Here is a 22,429-nt window from a genome sequence, read left to right as displayed (position 1 = left end):
TTCAAGCACCACTTGTTTACATGAAGCAAGAACTTTCAGATGTACAGGTTGAATTTAGAAAAAGCAGAGGAACAAGGTATCAAATTGCCAACATCTGATGTACCAGAAAAAGCAAGGGAACTCCAGAAAAACATTTATCTACTTCTGCTTATTGACTACACTAAAGCCTTTGACTGTGTGGATCACAACAAACCAAGGAAAGTGCTTAAAGAGATGAGAATACTAGACCATCTTACCTGTCTCCTAAGAACCTGTATCCAGGTCAAGAAGCAACACTTAAGAACCAGTCATGGAACAACAGACTGGTTCAAAATTGGGAAAGGGATACATCAAGGCTGTACACTGTAACCCAGCTTATTTAACTTCTATATAGAATGCTGCTGCTGCTGCTAAGTCGCTTCAGTCGTGGCCGACTCTGTGCGACCCCATAGACGGCAGCCCACCAGGCTCCCCCGTCCCTGGGATTCTCCAGGCAAGAACACTGGAGTGGGTTGCCATTTCCTTCTCCAATGCATGAAAGTGAAAAGTGAAAGTGAAGTCGCTCAGTCGTGTCCGACTCTTCGCGACCCGATGGACTGCAGCCCACCAGGCTCCTCCGTCCATGGGATTCTCCCGGCAAGAGTACTGAAGTGGGGTGCCATTGCCTTCTCTGTCTACATAGAATATATCATGCTAAATGCTGGGGTGGATGCACCACAAGCTGGAATCAAGATGTTGGGAGAAATATCAACAGCCTCAGATGTGCAGATAATAACCACTCTAAAGGCAGAAAGTGAAGAGGAACTAGTGAACTAAAGAGCCTCTTGATGAGCGTGAAAGAGGAGAGTGAAAAAGCTGGCTTAAAACTCAACATTGAAAAAACAAAGATCATGGCATCTGGTCCCAATACTTTATGGCAAGCAGAAGGGGAAAAAGTGGAAACAGTGACTGATTTTATTTTCTTGGGCTAAAAAATCACTGTGGACGGTGACTACAGCCATGAAATTAAAAGATGCTTGCTCATTTCTATGATAAAACTAGACAGTATATTAAAAAGCAGAGACATCACTTTGCTGACAAAGGTTTATATAATCAAAGCTATGGTTTTTCCAGTAGTCATGTACAGATGTGAGAGCTGGACCATAAGGAAGGTTGAGTGCTGAAGAATTGATGCTTTTGAATTGTGGTGTTGGAGAAGACTCTTGAGATGAGAGTCCCTTGGACAGCAAGGAGATCAAACTAGTCAATTCTAAAGGAAGTCAACCCTGAATATTCACTGGGAGGACTGATGTTGAAGCTCCAATACCCTGATGCTGGGAAAGATTGTGGACAGGAGAAGAAGGGGGCGTCAGAGGATGAGATGGTTGGATGGCATCACCGAGTCAATCGACCTGAGTCTGAGCAAACTCCAGGAGACAGTGAAGGAAAGGGAAACCTGAGGGGCTATAGTTTATGGGGTTGCAAAGAGTCAGACACAACTTAGCGACTGAACAACAACAAATCTGTTTAAAAGACTACCTTTTACTCAATTATTTATCCTGGTGCCTTTGCCACAAAACAGTTTACCATACAACTGTGGATCTATTTCTGAACTCTATTCTGTTTCACCAATCTAAAAGTGTATCCATACACCAATACCTGATTATCTTGATCACTGGAGCTTTATAGTAAGTTTTCATAGCAGGTAACATCCTCAAACTTCCTTTAAAACTGTTTTGGCCAATAAATTTTAGAACCAACCTACCAATTTCTTCAAACAAGCCTGCTAAAATATTGATTGGATTATCCTAAATATTCCAAAAATGTAAACCTGTTCCAAATTATCTAAATACTATTTATTCTTCTAAGCTATGAATACAGAACACCTTTCTAATTATTCAGGTCTTCTTTAATTTCCCTCAGCAATGTTTTGTACTTTTCGGTGTATTAAGTATTGCACATCCTTCATTACATTTATTACTAAACTTTGTTGCTATTATAATGAATTGTTTTACATTTCATTTTCTAAATGTTATTTGCTGGTATAGAGAAATAAAACTGATTTTTGTGTACCTGTATACTCTGTAATCTAGCTAAATTCACTTTTTAGTTCTAGACATTTTTGTAGATTTCTTACAATTTGCTAAATACACAATTGTTCTCTGCAAATAAAGACAGCTTTACTTCTTCCTTTCCAATTCCAGGACGTTTATTTGAATAAGAAAATGTTGAATAAATGTAGTAAAAGCATATACACTTGCCTTGTTCCTGATCTTAGAGGGAAAGCATTCAGCACGTCTTGTACTATGATGTAACTTTGTAGTCGCCTCTCTTTAGGGTTTGGAAGTTATGTTCTGCTTTTGGCTTGCTAAGAGTGTTATGATAAACAGGTATGCTATATTGTCAACCCCTTCATGGATCACAGCCTTGTTGTGGTGAAGAGGCTTGCATAACTCAATGAAGCTATGAGCCATGCCGTGCAGGGCTACCCAAGACAGACAGATCATTGTATAGAGTTCTGACAAAACGTGGTCCACCAGAGAAGTGGCAACCGACTCCAACATTCTTGCCCAGAGAACCCCACGGACAGCATGAAAGGGCAAAAAGATATTCGACTCCAGTATTCATGCCTGGAGAACCCCATATACAGTTTGAAAACGCAAAAATATATGACACTAGATGATGAACCCCCCAGGCTGGAAGGTGTCCAGTACCCTACTGGGGAAGAGTGGAGAGCAATTACTAACAGCTCTAGAAAGAATGAAGTGGCTGGGCCAAAGTGGAAATGATACACAGTTGTGGATGTATCTGGTGGTGAAAGTAAAGTCTGATACAGTAAAGAACAGTATTGCATAGTAACCTGGAATGTTAGATCCACTGTTAAGGTAAGCCGGATGTGGTCAAGCAAGAGATGGCCAAACAGAACACTGACATCTCAGGAATAAGTAAACTAAAATGGACGGGAATGGGAGAATTTAATGCAGATGACTATTACATCTACTACTGTGAGCAAAAATCTCTCAGAAGAAACAGAATAGCCCTCAGAGTCAACAAATGAATCTGAACGCAGTACTTGGGTGCAATCTCGAAAATGACAGAATGATCTTGGTTCATTTTCAAGGCAAACCATCCAACTTTACAGTAATACAAGTCTATGCTCCAACCACTGATGCCAAAGAAGCTGAGTAGACTGGTTCTAAGAAGACCTAAACACTTTTGAGAAATAACATGAAAAGAAAAATGCTCTTTTCATCACAGGGGATTGGAATGCAAAAGTAGGAAGTAAAGAGATACCTGTAATAACAGGCAAGTGTGGCCTTAGAGTACAAAATGAAGCAAGGCAAAGATTAACAGAGTTTTGCCAAGAGAACTCACTGGTCATAACAAACACTTTTTTCCAACACGAGAGACAACTCTACACATGGATATCACCAGACAATCAACACCGAAATCAGATTTATGTTCTTTGCAGCCAAATATTGAGAAGCTCTATACAGTCACTAAAAACAACTGGAGCTGACTGTGGTTCATATAATGAGCTCCTTATTGCAAAATTTAGGTTTAAATTGAAGAAAGTAGAGAAAACCACTAGGCCATTCAGATGTGACCTAAATCAAATCCCTTATGATTACACCGTGGAGGTGATGAAAAGATTCAAGGATTAGATATGGTAGACAGAATGCCTGAAGAACTATGGATGGAGGTTCGTAACACTGTTCAGGAGGCAGTGACCAAAACCATCCCAAAGAAAAAGAAGTGGTTGCCTGAGGAGGCTTTACAAATAGCTGAGGAAAGAAGAGAAAGATATACCCAACTGAATGCAGAGTTTCAGAGAACAGCAAGGAGAGATAACAAAGACTTGTCAAATGAACAATGCAAAGAAATTGAGGAAAACAACAGAATGGGAAAGACTAGAGATCTTTACTAGAAAACTAGAGATGTCAAGCGAACATTTCATGCAAGGATGGGCATGATAAAGGACAGAAACAGTAAGGACCTAACACAAGTAGAAGAGTTTAAGAAGAGGTGGCAAGATTGCAGATGAAAACTACATAAGGTCTTAAATACCTGGATAACCATGATGGTGTGGTCACTCACCTAGAGCCAGACATCCTGGAGTGTGAAGTGAAGTGGGCCTTAGAAAGCGTAACTATGAACAAAGCTAGTGGAGGTGATGGAATTCCAGTTGAGCTATTTCAAATCCTCAAAGATGATGCTGTTGAAGTGCTGCACTCAATATGCCAGCAAATTTAGAAAACTCAGCAGTGGCCACAGGACTACTGTGGAAAAGGTCAGTTTTCATCCCAATCCCAAAGAAGGGCAATGCCAAAGAATGTTCCAGCTACCATGTAATTGTGCTCATTTTACATGCTAGCAAGGTTATGCTCGAAATCCTTCAAGCTAGGCTTCAGCAGTATGTGAACCAAGAACTTACAGATGTACAAGCTGGGTTTAGAAAAGGCAGCGGAACCAGAGATCAAAATGTCAACATTCTCAACATTGAGAAAGAAAGGGAACCCAAGAAAAACTTCTTCTGCTTTATCGACTATGCCTTTGACTGTGTGGCTAACAATAAACTGGAAAAGTCTTCAAGAGACAGGAATAGCAGACCACATTACCTGTCTCCCAAGAAACCACGGGGGTCAAGAAAACAAAAAAACACATAACCAATAACAAGTTGCGGGTTTTCACTACAGATCCTATAGACACAAAAAGGATAAGAAGGAATATAATGAGCACCCTTGCAGTTCAAGGGTGTAACAGTTAGAACCAGACATGGAACAACTGACTGGTTCAAAATTGAGGAAGTGCTTCTCTGGTGGCTTAGATGATCAAGAATCTGCCTGCAGTGCAGGAGATCCTAGTTCAATCCCTGGGTCAGGAAGATCCCCTGGAGAAGGGAATGGCTACCCACACCATTATTCTTGCCTGGGAAATTCCATGGACCGAAGAGCCTGGCAGGTACAGTCCATGGAGTCGTAAAGAATCAGCTACAAGTTAGCAACTGAACAACATATTGTCGATTCCGTTTTCTGCCATCTATTGGAATGATCATTTGGTATTTACTTTTATTCTATTAACAGGGTAAATGACGCAAGATATTTTCAGATATTAAGGAAAGTTTGCATTCCTGGGCTCAACACTCTTTAGCTGTGATATATTCTTTTTTATATAATGGTGGATGAGATTTGATGGTACTTTGTTAAGGGTATTTCTATCTGTTGTCATAAGGGGTAGTGGTTTGTTGTTTTCATTCCTTGAAATATCTTTACTTGGTTTCAGGGTACTACACACCTTACACAATAAGTTTGGGATCATTTCCTCAGAGTTTGTTAATGCTTATGCCTCTATTATTTGAAATAATTCAACAGAAAAGGCAGCTGGGTCTAAGGTTTTTAGTGTAGTTTTAGTTATGAACCAAGTTTCTTCGATGTAAACTAATTATTCTGGTTTTCCCTTGGGTCAGTTTTGGCCATGTGTGTATTTCAAGCAAACTGTCCACTTCTTCTAAATGGCAGAAGGGTGCTCATTATATTCCTTATTATCATTTTAGTGTCTACAGGATCTGTAGTGAAAACCTAATACTTGTTACTGGTTATGTGCTTTTTTGTTTTCTTCATCAGTCTACCTTGAGGTTTATCAATTTTATTGATCTTTTCAAAGAACCAGCTTTGTGTTGTTTTCATCAATTTTTTCCATGATTTGTCCATTTTCAATTCCACTCATTTCTTTTCTGTTTATTATTTCATTCCTATTCTTACTTCGAATGTAATTCTAGCAATGAATAGAAACTGGACCAAGAGAGCCCCCTTTCCTCTCCCTTTGTGCTATTATTGTCATACACATCACATCTTTATACAAGCCCAACAACAGTTTTATAATCATTTATGTTGATTTAAGAGATGAAAAGGGGGAAACGTACTTACACTCTCTATGGCAGCACGCTCCTAAGGGGGCCCCTCCCATAATCCCTGCCTCTTGATGCTCATGCCCTTGTGTAAATTTCTCTCCCTGCATATGAGCAGGACCTGTGACTTCCTGCTAACCCAACCTGGCAAAGGTGATGGAATGCCACTACTGGGATTATGTTATGATACACGAGGCTCCGTCTTGCTGGCAGACTCACTGCAGCAACTCTCTTTGCTGCCTTCATGAACTAAGGGGTCTTGCTGGGAAAGCCCACAGGGCAAGAACCTGCAGTTTATCTCTGTGAACGGCTGGCAACCTTCAGCTAAGGTCCTCAGTCCTATACACCCAAAGGAATTAATCTGATGACAACCTGAGTGAGCTTGGAAGCAAATTCTTCCCCAGTTAAGCCTACAGATAAGAACAGTCTGGCCAACACCTTAAAATTGGGAGGTAATAACAGCAGTAGGAACGAATATACTGTTTTTTCACATGCATAGTTACCTTTACCAGTGATTTTTATTTGTCCTGTGAATTTGGATCACACATGGTACTTTTCTTATAGCTGAAAGGACTTCTTTCTTTGCATATGTTGGTGTGCTTAATAATGTTCCCCAGGTCTGTGGGGCCCTGAGTGAGGCTCGGATACTGCTCGCAGCAGGCAAGAGAGCCACCTTACATGTAACAGGAGACCCGGCAAATGAGACAGCTATATGGGTTTTGATAAGCTGCCACATATTCCTGGAAATCTGGGAGGCTGATGCATGCTTAAGAAAGACCAGAGAGGACCCCAGTTATCTACTCATCTCTGGTTAAACATGAGGCCAGAAAATAAAAGTTGGGCATACTTGTAAATTATCTGATTACTGAATGTGTCTCAACCTAATACACAGATCTCGTTGGCAAAGTAGGTCTTACTGCCTCAAATTGCTCAAGCATAACCTCTGACCAGTTACTGGTCAAACATAAGTTATTTTGACCATAAGATATCTTACATATCTTATTGTCACTATTTTTCAAAATTCTTTTTTATATATGTTTCTCAGACTGGATAATGTTTATTGATCAGTTTTCAAAGTCACCAATTCCTTCTTGGGCCAGCTCAAATCTCTGTTAATCACTCTAATGAATTCATTTGTTACTGTACTTTCAATTTTAGAATTTATATATATATACACACACACACACACACTCCCATATATATATTGCTGTTGTTGTTCAGTTGCTCAGTCATGTCCGACTCTTTACAATCCCATGGACTGCAGCACGCCAGGCTTCCCTATCCTCCTGGAGTTTGCGCAAACCCATGTCCATTGAGTCGGTGATGCCATCCTACCATCTCGTCCTCTGTCGTCCCCTTCTCCTCCTGCCTTCAATCTCTCCCAGCATCAGGGTCTTTTCTAATGAGTCAGCTCTGCATATCAGGTGGCCACATTATTGGGGCTTCAATTTCTTTACTGATCATCTCTGTTTGATGAGTCACTGTCACATGTTGCCATTTCATTCTTTGAACGTGGTTCCTTAGTTCTCTGAACACCTTTATAATAGCTATTCTGAAATTTTGTTAAATGTGGCATCTGCCTCTTCAGAGACACTTTGTATTAGCTACTTTAATTTCCTATGTATGAGCAATACATTCCAATTTCTTAGCAAGTCTCTCGATTTTACTGAAAATTGAACATCTTAGACTATGTCACAGCATCCTTGGATTTTGATCCTTACCTCATCTAGGTTGGCTGCTGTCACTGTTAGTTTTAGTGAATCGCCTAAACTAATTCTACATAGTTTGTCTTCCTTAAGAGTATACAGCCACTTGTGTCTCTGTTCAGTTGTTATTATCAAAGCAGGGCTTCTAGGGGCTGCTCCTAGAAATAACTCATATTTGACCAGTAACTGGTTAGAGACGTGCTTAACAATCTGAACCAGTAAGGCTTCCATCTTTTGCCAAGGAGGTCTGTATCTAGGTTGATACACACATTTAACAATCAGACAATTTACAAATATGTCACAGCTTTCATTTTCTGGCTTCAAGTTTAACAAGAGACGAGTAGATAACTGGGGTCCTCTCTGGTCTTTCTTAAGTATGCATCAGCCTTCCAAATTCCCAGGAATACATAGCAGCTTATCAAAGCCCACATGGCTATTCATTTGTCAGGTCTCCTGTTAAACGTGAGTCTGCTCTGTTGCTTGCCGCAACTGGTATTAGAGCCTCAGTCAAGCAGCTGTGCTGCTGGCCTTTGCAGTTTGTTTACCACCTAGATCAAGACCAGGGTTATTTTCAACAGCAGTCCAGGCATGGGGCATTTCCATGGGCTCCAAAATCAGGTCAGTCCCTTCTACCATCAAGCAGGATTCCAGCTCTCATGATACTATCACAGAGAGATTGCTGGAGAGCAGAGAGAGTAAATGGGAATAGCCACTTTGGTCTCAATTTCTTCTTTTTCAAGTTTAACTTAAAAAATAACTGATTTAAGATGGTTTGTCTTTACTACTCAAATATTTAAAGCTATAAATTCCTCTTTAAGCACTGCTCTAGTATATCCCACAAATTCTGATATGCTGTGCTTTCACTATCCTTCAGCTCAAAATTTGACCTCCAAACGTCTGAGGCTGTCCTAGATATGTTATTGTTGTTGATTTCTAATATAATTCCATTGCAGTTAGGGAATATACCCGTAAGATTTCAGCCTTTTAAACTTTACTGACACTTACTTTATTGCCAGCATATGGTTTATCCTAATGTCCATAACATGCACACAAAAAGAATGTATATTCTGGAAGTGTTGGATGCAGTTTTCAAAAATAACATGTCAATGTGCTTGGTAATGTTTTTAAGATTTTCTCTAGATATTGGTATTTTATATCTAGTTGTTCTATCAATTGCTGAGAAATGTTAGAATATTCAAGATTGTGAAATTGTCCATTTCTCCCTTTCACTGTCAATTTTCTGCCTCACGTATTTTGGAGTTCCCTTTTTGGGTGCCTGCACATTTTACGAGTGTTATTCCTCCTAGTGAAGTGCCCCCCTTGTCACTATGGAATGTCTCTCTCTGGTTCTGACAGCAGTCTATGTCTGGGGATCTATTTCAGACGACACTAATGTAGCCTCTCGGCTGTCACACGCTTGCTATTTGCATGGTGTATTTCCATGGCATGTCCCATCCATCTACCTACTTTCAACCTACCCGTACCTTTATATTTAAGGCATATCTTTGTAAGCAGCATATAACTGAGTTTTGTCTACTTACCTTTCTGATAATTTCTAGATTTTCATCAGAGTGCTTTGACCATTAATGTTTAATGTAATTACTGATATAATTGATTTAGATTTACCATTTTATTATTTGTTTTCCATTTGTCTCCTCTATTGTCTCTCTTCTTTCCTTTACTACCTTTTTCTAAATATTATCAGAACAATTTTTAGCTTTCCATTTTAATTTCTCCATTGATGTTCTAGCTATACTTCTTTGCATTATCTTTTTTTTTTTTTAAACTGGTTATTCTAAGGATTAGAATATATACACTAATTTGGTCAAAAACATTACCAGAATATTTACAGAGGTTATTATATGCTTCCCATTTGTGTTTAAAAGCTCAAATACTTTTGGACATTATAAAATCCTAAAAGTGGGAAACTCAGGATTTTATAAAATATATGTATAAGCATTGCACCTTAATTTGCTATTTATGTGATTACTCTTTTTAAAAGTTCTAAAAGTATCAAATGCAAAGCTAAGTGGCACAGGAACAGACACTGCTTCAAGGTCTAAAAACAGCTATGCAATGTGCCATAAGTGTTATTATAGGGAAAAAAAGCAACAGTGATGGAGGAAAAATCCTTAAAACTTGACTAATAATTCACCACAGAACAAAAAACTGGAAAGTCAGATGGTGTAACGTTCCCAAACAGAATTTCCCCAAGAAACATTACTTTTTTGCTAATGAAAAGCTGAAAATTTAGGAAAGCAGCAAAGCAAAAACAGCATTCCCCAGCAACTACTGTCAACAGTGATTGCAGACTTCTTTCAGTTTTCCTTTTATATATTTTATATGTATATACAACTGTAATTACTTTTTCCTCTATATTTAGGCACTGAAAATGCCTCCATTTTTAAAATTACATATAATAAAGGGTAAAATTTTCATACAGGAAAAAATTCCTGCATTTAAGCTTCTTCCTTGGAATAAATAAATAAAAGTAGATTTACTGGCAAAAAGATCTCCCATTTCTCAGGATCTAACACATACTACTAAACTTCTTTCCACAAATGCTTTCATAAATGTCTACCATCAATGTCCCCACTTCATCACATTTGGGATCACCATTTGTAAAACCTTTCATTTTTGAAAAATGAAAAATAATTTCTCATGATCTTGCTATGAATTTCTCTGACCAATCCCTTATCTCCCACTTATTTTCTTATGTTTCACCAAGAGGATTTTACCTGCTGTACCAAGAGGAGACCTGAGACCCTTTTCTCAGTTCCTCCGGGGATCTGCTTTATGAAATTAACTCCTAGTGCTTCAGCTGACTGCCCTCCAGGTCCGTTTGCATAAACACTGAATCTGAAGATAAATAAACACACCAGCTAATACATGGTCTCTTAATGTTACACTCTTGAAAAGTTCAGTGTAGTATTAGAATGTTTAGAAAGATTCCAATGCGAAGATGAGTACAATACTGGGTTTCTTCAAGTTTGCACTCTTACAGTAAAGACTCTTCCCCATAATTCAAACAGCACACTAACCTCATCAGAAAGATCGCCAGGATGCAGACAAAGATACTATCATATGCATCACATTTGTGTTTGGAAACACCGATATTTTTGGACTTTATAAAACCCTAAGCATTCATCATTTTGAAGCACAAGTTTGAAAGTAAAACAGCAGAATGACTTACTTATCTGCACAGGCCAACGTTTTATGTTCTACTAGCCACGTGTGGCTACTGAGCACTTTAAACAGGGATAGAGTGACTGTGGAACTGAAGTTTTTAACTTAACTGTAAATACAGGCATGTATTTTACTGCACTACACTTTACTGCACTTTAGAGATACTGACTATGTTTTGTAAAAATTGTAAGTTGGCAACATCACCTACAGCAAGTCACTCAGTGCCATTTTCCAACAGTATTTGCTCACTTTGTCTCCTTGTATCATATTAGGATAATTCCTGAAATATTTCAAACCTTTTCATCATTATTATATTTGTTATGGTGATCAGTTATCTTAGATGTGACTATTTCAATTATTTAGGGTTGCCACAAAACACACCCATAATAAGACAGTCAACTTAATGAATGTTGTATGTGTTCTGACTGCTCCACCAACCAACCATTCCCCAGTCTCTCTCTCTCTTCTCAGGCCTCCCTATCTCCTGGGACACAAATGATCAGGCCTTTAACTGTTCAAATGAAGAGTCACATGTCTCTCACTTTAAATCAAAAGCTAGAAATCATTAAGCTTAGTGAGGAAGATGTTGAAAATTGAGACATGCCAAAAGCTAGCTTCTTGTGCAAAACAGTTAGCTAAGATGTGAATGCAAAGGAAACATTCTTGAAGGAAATTAAAAGTGCTACTCCAGCGAACACAGGAATAATACAAAAGTGGAGCACCCTTTTTTATGATATGGAGAAAGTTTGAGTGGGCCAAACAGAAGATCAAAACAGCCACAACATGCCCTAATTTAACCAAAGCCTAATTTGGAGAAGGCCCTAACTCGCTTCAGTTATATGAAGGCTGCAAGAGGTGAGGAAACTTCTAAAAAAAAAAAAAGTCTGAAACTAGCGGAGGTCGATTCATGAGGTTCCAGGAAAGAGGCCATCTCCATAACATCACAATGTAAGATGAAGCAGTATGTGCTGATGTAAAAGTTGCAGCAAATTCTCTAGAACATAATTAATGAAGATGGCCACACTAAACAACAGTGATTCAATGTTATTGGAATAAGAGGCTACCTAGGACTTTCATAGTTAGAGAAGTCAGAGCTTGGCTTCAAAGCGTCAGAGGACAGGCTGACTCTTGTTAATGCAGATGGTGACTTTAAGTTGAAGCCGGTGCTCATTTACCATTCCAAAATCCGAGGGCACTTAAGAATTGTATCAAACTATGCTGCCTATGCTCTATAAATGGAACAACAAAGCCTGGATGACAGCACATCTGTGTGTAATACACTTTACTAATGTATAAAGCTCAAAGTCAAGAACTACTGCTCAGAAATAAAGATTCCTTTCAAAATATTACTGCTCATTGACAATGCACCTAGTCATCCAAGAGCTATGATAAAGATATAAGTAAGATTAATGCTGTTTTCATGCCTAACACAATATCCACTCTGCAGGTCATGGGTTAAGGCGTAATTTCGACTACGAAATTTTATTACTGAAGAAATACATTTCCTAAGGCTACAGATGCCATAGACAGTGATTACTCTGATGGATGTGGGAAAAGTAAATTGACAAATTTTTAGAAAGAATTCACCATTCTAGATGCCATTTAGAACATTCACAACTCATAGGAAGGGGACAAAATATCAATATTTAGAGTTTGGAAGAAGTTGATTCCAACTCTCATAGATGACGCTGAGAGGGTCATGACCAGTGCAGGAAGGAACTGCTGATTACTTAGCAAGAACACTAGAATTAGAAGTGGAGCCTGAAGACCTGAGTGACTGAATTGCTGCAATCTCATGATGAAATTTTAACAGATGAGCAGTTGCTTCTCATGGACAAGTGATGAAAGTGATTTCTTAAGATGGAATCTCAAGCAAAGATGCTGTGGAGGTTGTTGAAATCACAACAAAGAATTCAGAATATTACATAAACTTAGTTGATAAAACAGCAATAGGGTTTGACAGAATTAACTCCAATTTTGAAAGCAGTTCTGCCATGAATAAAATGCTATCAAACACATTGCAGGCTACAGGGAAGTCATTTGTGAAAGGAAGAGTTAATTGATGGTCAAACTTCATTTTTGTCATATTTTAAGAAATTGCCACAGCCACTCCAGCCTTCAGCAACCTCCACCTTGATGAGTCAGTAGCCATCAACATGAGGTGAGATCCTCCACCAGCAAAAGGATTATAACTCACTGAAGGCTGAGATGATGGCTAGCAATTTTTTAGCAATAAAACATATTTTAACTCAAGTATGTACATTGTTTCTTTCAACAGTTCCCAGACTACCTAACTTTTATATGCACTGGGAAACCAAAAACTTCCTGTGACTCCCCCTACTGCAACATTCCTTTCACTGTGATGGTCTGGAATTGAACTCTCAGTATCTCTGAGGTCTGTCTGCTGCTACACATGCTACAGACAGCACAGTTTAGATTAAACTAAAGACAGCCTCATATTACTTTTTTCCCCTTTTGGAATACAGACATTTTTAGTAATACAAACTTGCTCATTGTCTCTGTGAGACTGGCTTTCTCCTGCAGCAATAGCAAGCACACTTCACTGAGCTGCTCCCCAGCCAGGCTGCCTTCTGCAGTCACATTGCTGTCACCCCAGCACAGAGAGGGGCTGCTTCTGAGCTCTGAGTTTTGATAGATCTCTGTGATCACTCACTGGTAGTTTCACTGTGCAGGTGTACAGATTTGTGTGCAAGATCCAATCCTTCAATATACTTGAAATTTAAAAATTTCTGGTAGGGTGAAAGGCTTAAATTAAATATCTATGTCTTCCTCCACGGCCCCCCACCCCGACTCCCACCAATTGCTTTGGCTAACTTTCTCCTGGTTTATTTATTCATTCAGTAAATAAAAACTCTTTTCTTCCTAACCCTCAGCCCCCAAAACTTAGTTATTCTTGGTTTCTTTCCCTCTCACCTCACAGTCAATCTATCATCACATCATGTTGTCTCTATTTTCAATACATCCAGAATCTGACCACGTCTCAATACATCCACTGCTATCATGTAGCCGAAGCCACGGGTATCTCACCTGAACTATTTCAAAGTGTTGGACAGGTTTTCTGATTTTCCCCTGCTCGTCTACAGTGTCTTTCTCAGAGCAGCCAGGGTGAGTCTTTCAGAAAGTTCGTATCATTCCTCAGTTGAGTAGTGGTCAATGGCACCCCCCCAACCCCAGGGCAAAGGTAAAGGTCTAGGAGCTACAGAACATGTCAGCCGACTCTCTCGAGCCCTGTTTGGTCCCCTCCCATCCTTCTGCTCCAGCCACCATCTTCCTGCCTTCTTCTTGAAAGTGCTAAGATGTTCCCAACCTACAGTTTTCACTTAACACTTTTCTCCCAGATACATAAACGGTTTGGTCTTCATTTCTTTCAGGCCTCAGCTAACATGTCATGTTAGAGGCCTTCCATGAATACCTAATTTAAAACAGCAGTCTGTACCTCTTTATCCCTTGTCTGCTTCTTTTCTCTTCACGATCTGATATCATGTACTGTCAGTTACTGACATTTAAGTGTCATGACAGTAGGGACTTTATTTTGTTACTGTAGTCCCAGCCCTCAGAACAGTGCCAGGCACAAAGCAGGTGCTCAGGAGATACCTGTAGGGTTCAGGCAGATGAGGCTGCAATCCTGACCAGGCAGCAGTGCCTGAAGTCTTGGGTCCTTTCACTAAGTTCCCAGTGCTACACCCAGTGAGCTTTTCCATAGCACACATCTGCTTCTCCCACTCCTCTCTGTCAAACGGCTCACCACTGTCCGTCCCCAAAATAAATGACTGGATGCGCTCCAATCACACTGAATTTCAGTTCCTAAAACCAAACATGCTCCCTTTTTTCTTTAACCCTTCATCAGTGTCCTCTGAGTTTGGAATAACTCCACAACTCCACCCTTCCAGCACCCTACATGGCCCCACCTTTCAAGACCGCAATGCAAACCGCACTGTCTCCAGCAGGCCTTGCCTGCCCCTCCCGCCACCTCCCCAGCAGTGGGCAGTGGTTTATAAATAGTGCTCAGCTCCCTCTCTTGGGACTGCACCGTTTTCTTATAGGTCATATAGAATCAATTTATGAGGTGAACGGACGGTGAGCAAATTACTTACCATTCTGTGGCTCAGTTTTCTCAGTGGAAAAAACACTACTTGCTTACTTAACCTCATGAGCAGTTGTGAACAATCAGGCTGATACTAAATGTTCAACAAATGTTGGCTATAAATCCATCCACCCAGTAGACTGTGAAGTGTCAGAAGCAGAACATAATGATTACGTCCATATCTCAGGGCCTGGCCAAAGCCTAACATATGTGAATAAATATCTGCTGAATAAACATCTGAGCAAGTGACCAACTGGCCGTCTCCTCCTCGTCTCTGTGTGCGGATTCTCGCTCTCTGTGTGCGGATTCTCGCTCTCTGTGCGGAGGTGGGGGCGCGAGGAGGGGGCGAGAGGAAAGCGAACCCTTGTTTCTGTGCATTTCTCACTGTCCCATATTTGAATTTTTGACTTCATTTCACCTTAATGTCCACCACAAAATAAGCTTATTAACAGGATGGGGCCAACCTAATTGGAAGTTTAAAAGCTCTTAAAGAAACTGTGGTTTAAGGAAAAGAGCAGGTAGGAAGAATTCAGGCACTTTTCTAATCCTACCAGAAGACTGGCTCATTTCAATCAATATTTTTAATAATAATAATAAAAAGGATCAGCCTTGTCTCTGCAAAGCTGGGGAACAATTATCTTAGATAACTGGTCATTTCTTCTTTCTCTCTCTCATTGAGATCAATAGATACGGGTTCTGTCCTCACGAAGCCTCAGATTAGAAGAGAACTAAATAGAATACTACAAAAATAATCCATTATTTTATTATTCTTATATTAATAAAATAAATTATTTCATTGCCTATGACAGGAGCTACAATACAAAGGTACAGAGCCTAACAGCATCACATGATAGAGAGATGTGACCGGGTCCGGATGGTGAGGGAAGGCTTCCCTGAGAAAGCGTGGGGCGAGGTGAGTGAGGCAGGCATGGGCCAGGGGAGGGGGCGGCTCAAAGACAAACTGGAGGGCACTGCAGACGAGCAGATGCTGCAGGGACATGAGGTCACATTAAGGACTCAGAACCGCCCCGAGAGAAGGGGGAAGCCACTGATGGGTTTTAAGAAGAAATACTTTTAACTGTCAATTTTAAGAGATCACTCCATTTAGAGACTGGCCAGGAGGGCGCTGACTGGAAGCAGGGATGAAAGAGACATCGTAAGAGTTCTGGTGAGGAATAAGGTTTCCTTACCCAGAAGTAGGACAGTGCCGCCAATGAAAGGAAGTGAAAAGATCTGACCACTATTTAGAAGGATGGTTTCTAGGTTTCTGGCATAGCTTTGGTGCCATTTACTACAACACAACACGGTCAAGCAGCAGCTCACGCTGTGCTGTGAGCCACGAGTGTGGAGACGCTGAACAGGCAGCACTGGTCTGGAGATCAGCAGCCAGGCCCAGACGAAATACAGAGCATGTCTAACGTCACACCGGGCCAAGGCGAGCGGAGAGCAGGAGGAGGGCTCCAGGCCTATTTATGTTCCCAAACTGACACATTATGTGCTATTAAAAATTACTCCATCAAGTTCTTATTCTACTAAGGAAACATGAAAAAGGAGGAAGTAAAAGGTGCTATACAAGAATAAGTGAGGGATTTCTGCAAAATACGTAATTGTGTTGTTTTAAAATTTTATATGGAAATACAAAGTGCTAAGATCAGCCAGGGCTTCCCAGGTGGCTCAGTGGTCAAGAATCTGCCTGCCAATGCAGGAAATGCGGGTTCAATCCCTAAGTCGGGAAGATCCCCTGCAGAAGGAAAGGAAGACCCACTCCCATATTCTTGCCTGGGAAACCCCATGGACAGAGGAGCGTGGCAGGCTGTAGTCCATGGGGCGGCAAAGAGTCAGATACAGTGTAGCAACCGACACAACAAAACAAACAATAGCCAAGACATGCCTAAAGAACAGAGAGAGGAGATCTGCTCCTCCAGATCTAAAGCTTATTAGAGAGCAATAGTTTACAACAATACTATCCTCACCCAGGGATATACTGACAACAGAGTTAATGGAACCACGCATGTTGGCAGGGCACACAATGAGAAAGAAGGGATGATGCAGGCTTCCTTTATGTATGAAATTGTAACCAACCACCTCATGTGATACACCAAAACCAATCCTGGATAGATTAAGGACCTGAACACCATGAAACTTTTTAGAAAAAAATATAGGCAAATAACGACCCTGTGGTATGATGTACAAGACTCGGAAAGCACAGCTCATAAGCCAAAAGAAAACACAATATACTTAAAATGTAAACTGCCCAACAAAAACAAGCAGAACAAGAAAGTGAAAAAGCTACCAACTGGGAGAAGACTGTTGCAACATATAACCAACAGCAGAGAACACATAAACAACTCCTACAAGTAATCAGAAAAAGACACACAAAGCAGCCCAGTCCCCTGCAAGGCTTTGCTCCTCATGTCATTTTTGCGGGGGGTGGGGGAAGAAGCGAGTAAATCACACAGAAGAGCAAACCACGGGGCGATACACTCCTGGCAAAGGCAGGGGCCTGGGCCCTCTCACACCTGCTAGGGACAGAGCCGTTAACAACCTTCTTTGGAGGACAATCTGTCAATATCCATTAAAAAAAACAAAACAAAAAACTAACAATCCTTTGATTGTACTTCCAGGAATTATCCAAGAGATAAACTCACACATGTAAAAAGATTAGTCAAGGACATTCTCTGTAATACTGTTCCTAGAAGAAGAAAAATGAAAAGTTAGAATGTCCAACAATAGGGAATAAGTTTAAAGAAATTACATCCATACAATGGAATCAGTGACAAGGGAACTATCACTTAGTGAAACTGTTTTATGAAAAAATCAAGATGCAAAACCAACGATTAACAAAAGGGAAGCAGGCGAGAAGGTGGCGGGTGGAAAAATATGCACATAGATGCGCAGACTCTCTCTTCAGGGACACACAAGAAGTCAGCAAGAGTGCCTGTGGGAAGGAGAGGAAGAGATCAGCGCGGAAGGGCAGACGCTGCCCCCTCAACAGTCTGTTCCTTACACCTTTCCTTTAGATGTTAACCATGTATATGGATGCATGTGTTACCTTCTCAACAAATAAAATGTCCTACTGAGAAACTTTCAGCCTCTCTCAAAAAATAAAAAAGGATGACGTAAACAAATGATAGTATATCCATACTAATAAGCACTACTTAGCAGTTGAAAAGAACAGTCTAAACCTATATGTGCTTCCCGGGCGGCAAGTGGTAAAGGATCTGCCGCCAATGCAGGAGAAGCAAGAGATGCGGGTTTGATCCCTGGGCCAGGAAGATCCCTGGAGGAGGAAATGGCAACCCACTCCAGTATTCTTGCCTGAAGAATTCGACGGACAGAAGAGCCTGGCAGGCTCTAGTCCACAAGTCACAAGAAGTTGGCTGTAACTGAGTGACTAAACATACACACATGAATCTGTATGTATTACTATGGGATAGGTACAAGACTTCTTTTGGGGGACAAGACTTCTTTTTGGGGTAATGGAAATGTTTCAAAGTTGGTTGTGGTGAAAGATCCCCAACTCTATGAATACATTAAAATCTACTGAATTGTATACTTGAAAAGGGCAAATTGTAATGTTTGTGAATTCTATCTCAATAAAAGCTGTTTAAAAATATCTATATACACATACATATATAAAAACAGAGAGTAGGGGTTGGGGGGGGTGGATAGAGCTCAGCAAACTGGGCCCAGAGGCCAAATCTAGAACACCATTGGTTTTCATTGACAAAGTTCAATCAGCACATGGCTACATTCATTCCTGCACACTGTGTATGACAGCTTTCATGCTACAAAGGCAGAGTTGAGAGCTAACAACAGAAAAAGGAGGGCTTGCAAAGCCCAAAATATTTACTATCTGGCCTTTTACAGAAAAAGTCTGCCAACCTAACATTTAAAAAATTCTTAAGTTACATATAGCTAAGCAAAAAATAACAGTTGCAGAATTATAATACAATCAGTGTATCATTTATAGTCTAAAACCACACACAGCACAATAAGATGTATTTTCTAGAAGTATGTTAGGAAATGATCTAGAAAAATAAGGACCAAACAAAATGTAGCGCCATGAGCTACTTCTGGGCAGGGGTAGGCAGACACGGCTTGGGAGCTGACCAAAGGGGACTTTGGCTTTATTTATAATTTATTTGAAAATGTGTTTTGTTTTAAGGAGACAAGTTCATATATTACCTGAGTAATTGACCTTTCTTTTTTAATAAGTTTTTTTAAAAAAGGCTGGCAGATGCAGAAAGTAACAGGACTAGGTAGAATTTAAAACTGTGAGTCCGGTTCCTTCATTTTACTAAGCAGTATCAGAATTTTAACTATTTTGATTCTACACCCACTTCTTAGTTTTTCCAGATCTTTCTTCTGGCATTCCTCTTACATCACTCCTTCACGGCCAACCGTGCTGAGGTTTTCAAGTTTCAGGGTGAAATGAGGCATGAGCAAGGGCCACAGGGAGGGGTGGAGGACAGCCACAAAGGAGGGCCAGGCCGGCCAACGGTGGGGTCCTGTCAACAGCCAACTATTTCGGCGACATAATTCTTATTTCAGGGCCACTCAGACATGTGATGATCCCTAGTCTCAGTTTAGCAGTGCCCTGCAGTTAGTCCACGCTCACAGCCCTCATATTCCTATCTTCACATAATTCACAAGACCCTAATGACAGCTGTGCAACTTCTAACATTTTCCGTACTTCAAAATAGTTGCCAAGTTTGACTAGTCAAAGTACACCATAGAAATGGAACTAAATGATTGTTAATAAGCAATTCAGGCCCTAGAGTAGTACATAATGAATCCTGAGTTCCAACTAAGCTGCTTTACACCATAATTTACAAAAATAATACAGGTACAAAAAAATACAATTGTTCATCTTTAGGAAAATAAATTAAGTGGAAATCTAATGGGTAAAAAGTGAGTTTAAGACAGTTATTAGTTACTATTAGTTATGGGAATGGACAGTTTGTCAAAGCAAAAACATAAAATGGCAAATGTAGCTCCCAACTGCATATAAAATTAGACCTCAGATAATCTTGTAAGATACCTAGAAACTACCATCCTAGAAAAGGCAAGAGCTAAAAACAGTAATAAAAGCATCTAAAGATGTTTTTAACAGAGGTAAATTAAAAAGATAGGGTATCATGAAGGCCATGGTATTTATAGGGGCCTATGGCATCTCTGTCTGCTTAGCAATTCTCAACAGGGGTAACTTGAGCAATTCCTAGCTGTTGGGACCGCAGCCACTTCTGCTTCTGAAACAAAGCAAGTGGACAACCTGAAGAAGGGTTGCTTTTAGTTGAAATGATCTGAGGAAATCTGGCTATACAGAAACTAGAGTTACAAGGGGGAAAAAAGCACATTCAACAAATCAATTTTTTAGAAAATCTGGTTTTAAACAAAACTCAGCATAATTATAACATCTTTACAAAGGAGAGAAGTTGAGTATTAGAAAAAAGAAGCATTAGAAATTATATACACATGCACACATTACTTTAAACTAAATAGAATTTCATTTGTTTCCCCTTGGGGAAAAAAGGTTTGCTCCTAGTAAACTCACCTCCATGCTCTAGAAATACTCGAACACATCTCTCCTTTCCTCTTGCTGCAGAGAAATGAAGCAGGGTCCAGCCATTAGCATCTCGGCCATTTGGAGAATAGCCTTGCTCTAACATCTTCCGTACTGTGTGAACATCCCCGGCAGCCACTGCAGCTTGAATCTGCAGCTCTTCCTGGAGTTCAGGGTTCCTTCGACAATGGTGGTGTAACATCCTAGCTGAGTCCACTTTTTTACAAAGGATTCATTAGGTCACAGGGATCAGCCTTGAAGGGTAGGCACAATACATACAATTTAGAATACCTGACACCTGACAGTGTGTTCATTAAATACCCCAGAATTTCCCATCGCTAACTCATGTACGCCTTAGTGATGACAATTCATACCATATCTGTTTTGACCAGAACTTTCAGTAATCTCCCTCAGATTATAAAAGATTTCAAAAAGAAAGCAAGGCATAAAGTCCTAAAATGCTGAAACAGGAAATTTCCTCTTACAGCCTTTTGTAAACTCAAAGCAAGTATCAATGAATACAACCTAAAAGGGAAGGTGATGCTGGGCAGCTGAAGATGGAGACAACAGAGGAAGCAAATGAGCACTTGTTTTAGGATTTCGCATTTACCTAAAGCACATGGAAAATTTAAGTTATAAACTATTCAAGAAATCTATCACACATCAATAAGTAAATACTGAGTATCAAACGGACAATTCATAGACTAGGAAGACTAAAGACCTTCAACTATGAGGAGCAGTTTAACATTTGAAAAAAAAGGCGAAGACCTTTAGGCTGATCTCCCAAAATATTTCAATAATATTTTATTTTTAGCCCCAAAGAGTGGAAAGCTGTAGGGAGGGGAAGGGGAAGTAGGTGGGGTTAAGCAAATTAGAGAAAAAAAATGTGCAGATTATATTTACATTCCTTTCATTTCTATTTCTCTATCTGTCCTTTCCACTTTAGGAAACACGATTTACTACTCCTCCTTTTCTGCCACATTTCTTTGGCACTTTTCTAATTTCCATTTTCCAGAAGTTTTATTCTACAAATATTCAAAGTAGCAACACCATAAAAAATATTTTAAAAGAAAAGAAGTCTAAACAATGTTGATTAACCACATGAAAAAAGTAAAAGTAGTATATTGAATTTCCATACTTTCAAATAGGTCAAAAGAGATGTGTACTCAAACTCAATATAAAATGAGATCTCCTTCATGCAAATAGGAAAAGTTCAAATTGAATTGATGAAAAGTTACATCTTACATGTGTGTATAGAAAAAAATTTTTTAGTGTATTTCTAAGTTTTTAAATACACACAGAAACTTAAACTAACATAATTCTAAGAAGCCATTCCACCTGGGCTAACTTTAAGGACTAGATTAGACTTACCTCCTAATGAGTAGCTTCCATTTCTAAAAAAAAAAAAAAAAAATTATGTGAAAGTCCCTTAAAGACATTCTGGTCTCATATGTAGGTTAGACATCTTGGGACAATCTTGTTACCAATAATAATTTACCGTGGAAGACTTATCCCTATAGATGGTACAAAGGTCAACTTAAGCTAACTTAGGTCGTAACTTTGGTCATGTTATCACAGCTCAATGGTATAATCAAATATCCCACCTTGTTTATACACAGAAAATGGTTATTACTGATACAAACTCCTAAGTATCATTACTAAGTAATGTAATTTAAAAAATATCAGACCACTGCTACAAAGAACTGTTTCCTCAAGAAAAACTGGAAAATGAGAAGTTTCCTGACAATTTGTTTTCTTAAGAAACTGATTTCACCTTATCTTTCCACTTAATTACCTTTTCAACTGACATTAAAATTAAGTCTCTTAGAAATTTTAAAACCAAGAATCCTTCTGGACTAGGTTTTTGCTTATTTTTAGCATTAAAGGGAAGGTAAAGACCATCAGAAGAAACACACAGAAACTACTACCATACACTCAAAACAAGCATCTGTAACAGATTTTTTTTTTTAACTGGGATGATTATCTTGGGACTTAAACAA

General features: G+C 39.6%; 1 protein-coding gene across 14 annotated transcripts in view; it reads right to left on the bottom strand.

The window, feature by feature from the left end:
• Positions 1-22,429, bottom strand: part of ASB7 (ankyrin repeat and SOCS box containing 7) — a 51,998-nt gene that overhangs the window by 21,101 nt on the left and 8,468 nt on the right. For 5 of the 14 annotated variants that reach the window (XM_081551373.1, XM_081551379.1, XM_081551369.1 and 2 more), the window contains 2 exons: positions 21,801-21,823; positions 20,421-20,683 (listed from right to left, as the gene is read on the bottom strand). In XM_081551373.1, coding sequence (XP_081407499.1) covers positions 20,421-20,631 — 211 coding nt within the window. In that variant the 5' untranslated portion in view covers positions 20,632-20,683; positions 21,801-21,823. Of the gene's footprint in view, positions 1-20,420; positions 20,684-20,954; positions 21,040-21,800; positions 21,824-22,429 lie in introns of all 14 variants that reach the window. The other 9 variants (XM_081551377.1, XM_081551371.1, XM_081551380.1 and 6 more) reach the window with 3 other exon arrangements.

The sequence above is a fragment of the Giraffa tippelskirchi genome, chromosome 12, assembly GCF_054371585.1.
Source record: "Giraffa tippelskirchi isolate mGirTip1 chromosome 12, T2T-mGirTip1v1.2.pri, whole genome shotgun sequence".
NCBI lineage: Eukaryota > Metazoa > Chordata > Mammalia > Artiodactyla > Giraffidae > Giraffa > Giraffa tippelskirchi.
This window is presented reverse-complemented; position numbering and strand designations above follow the sequence as displayed.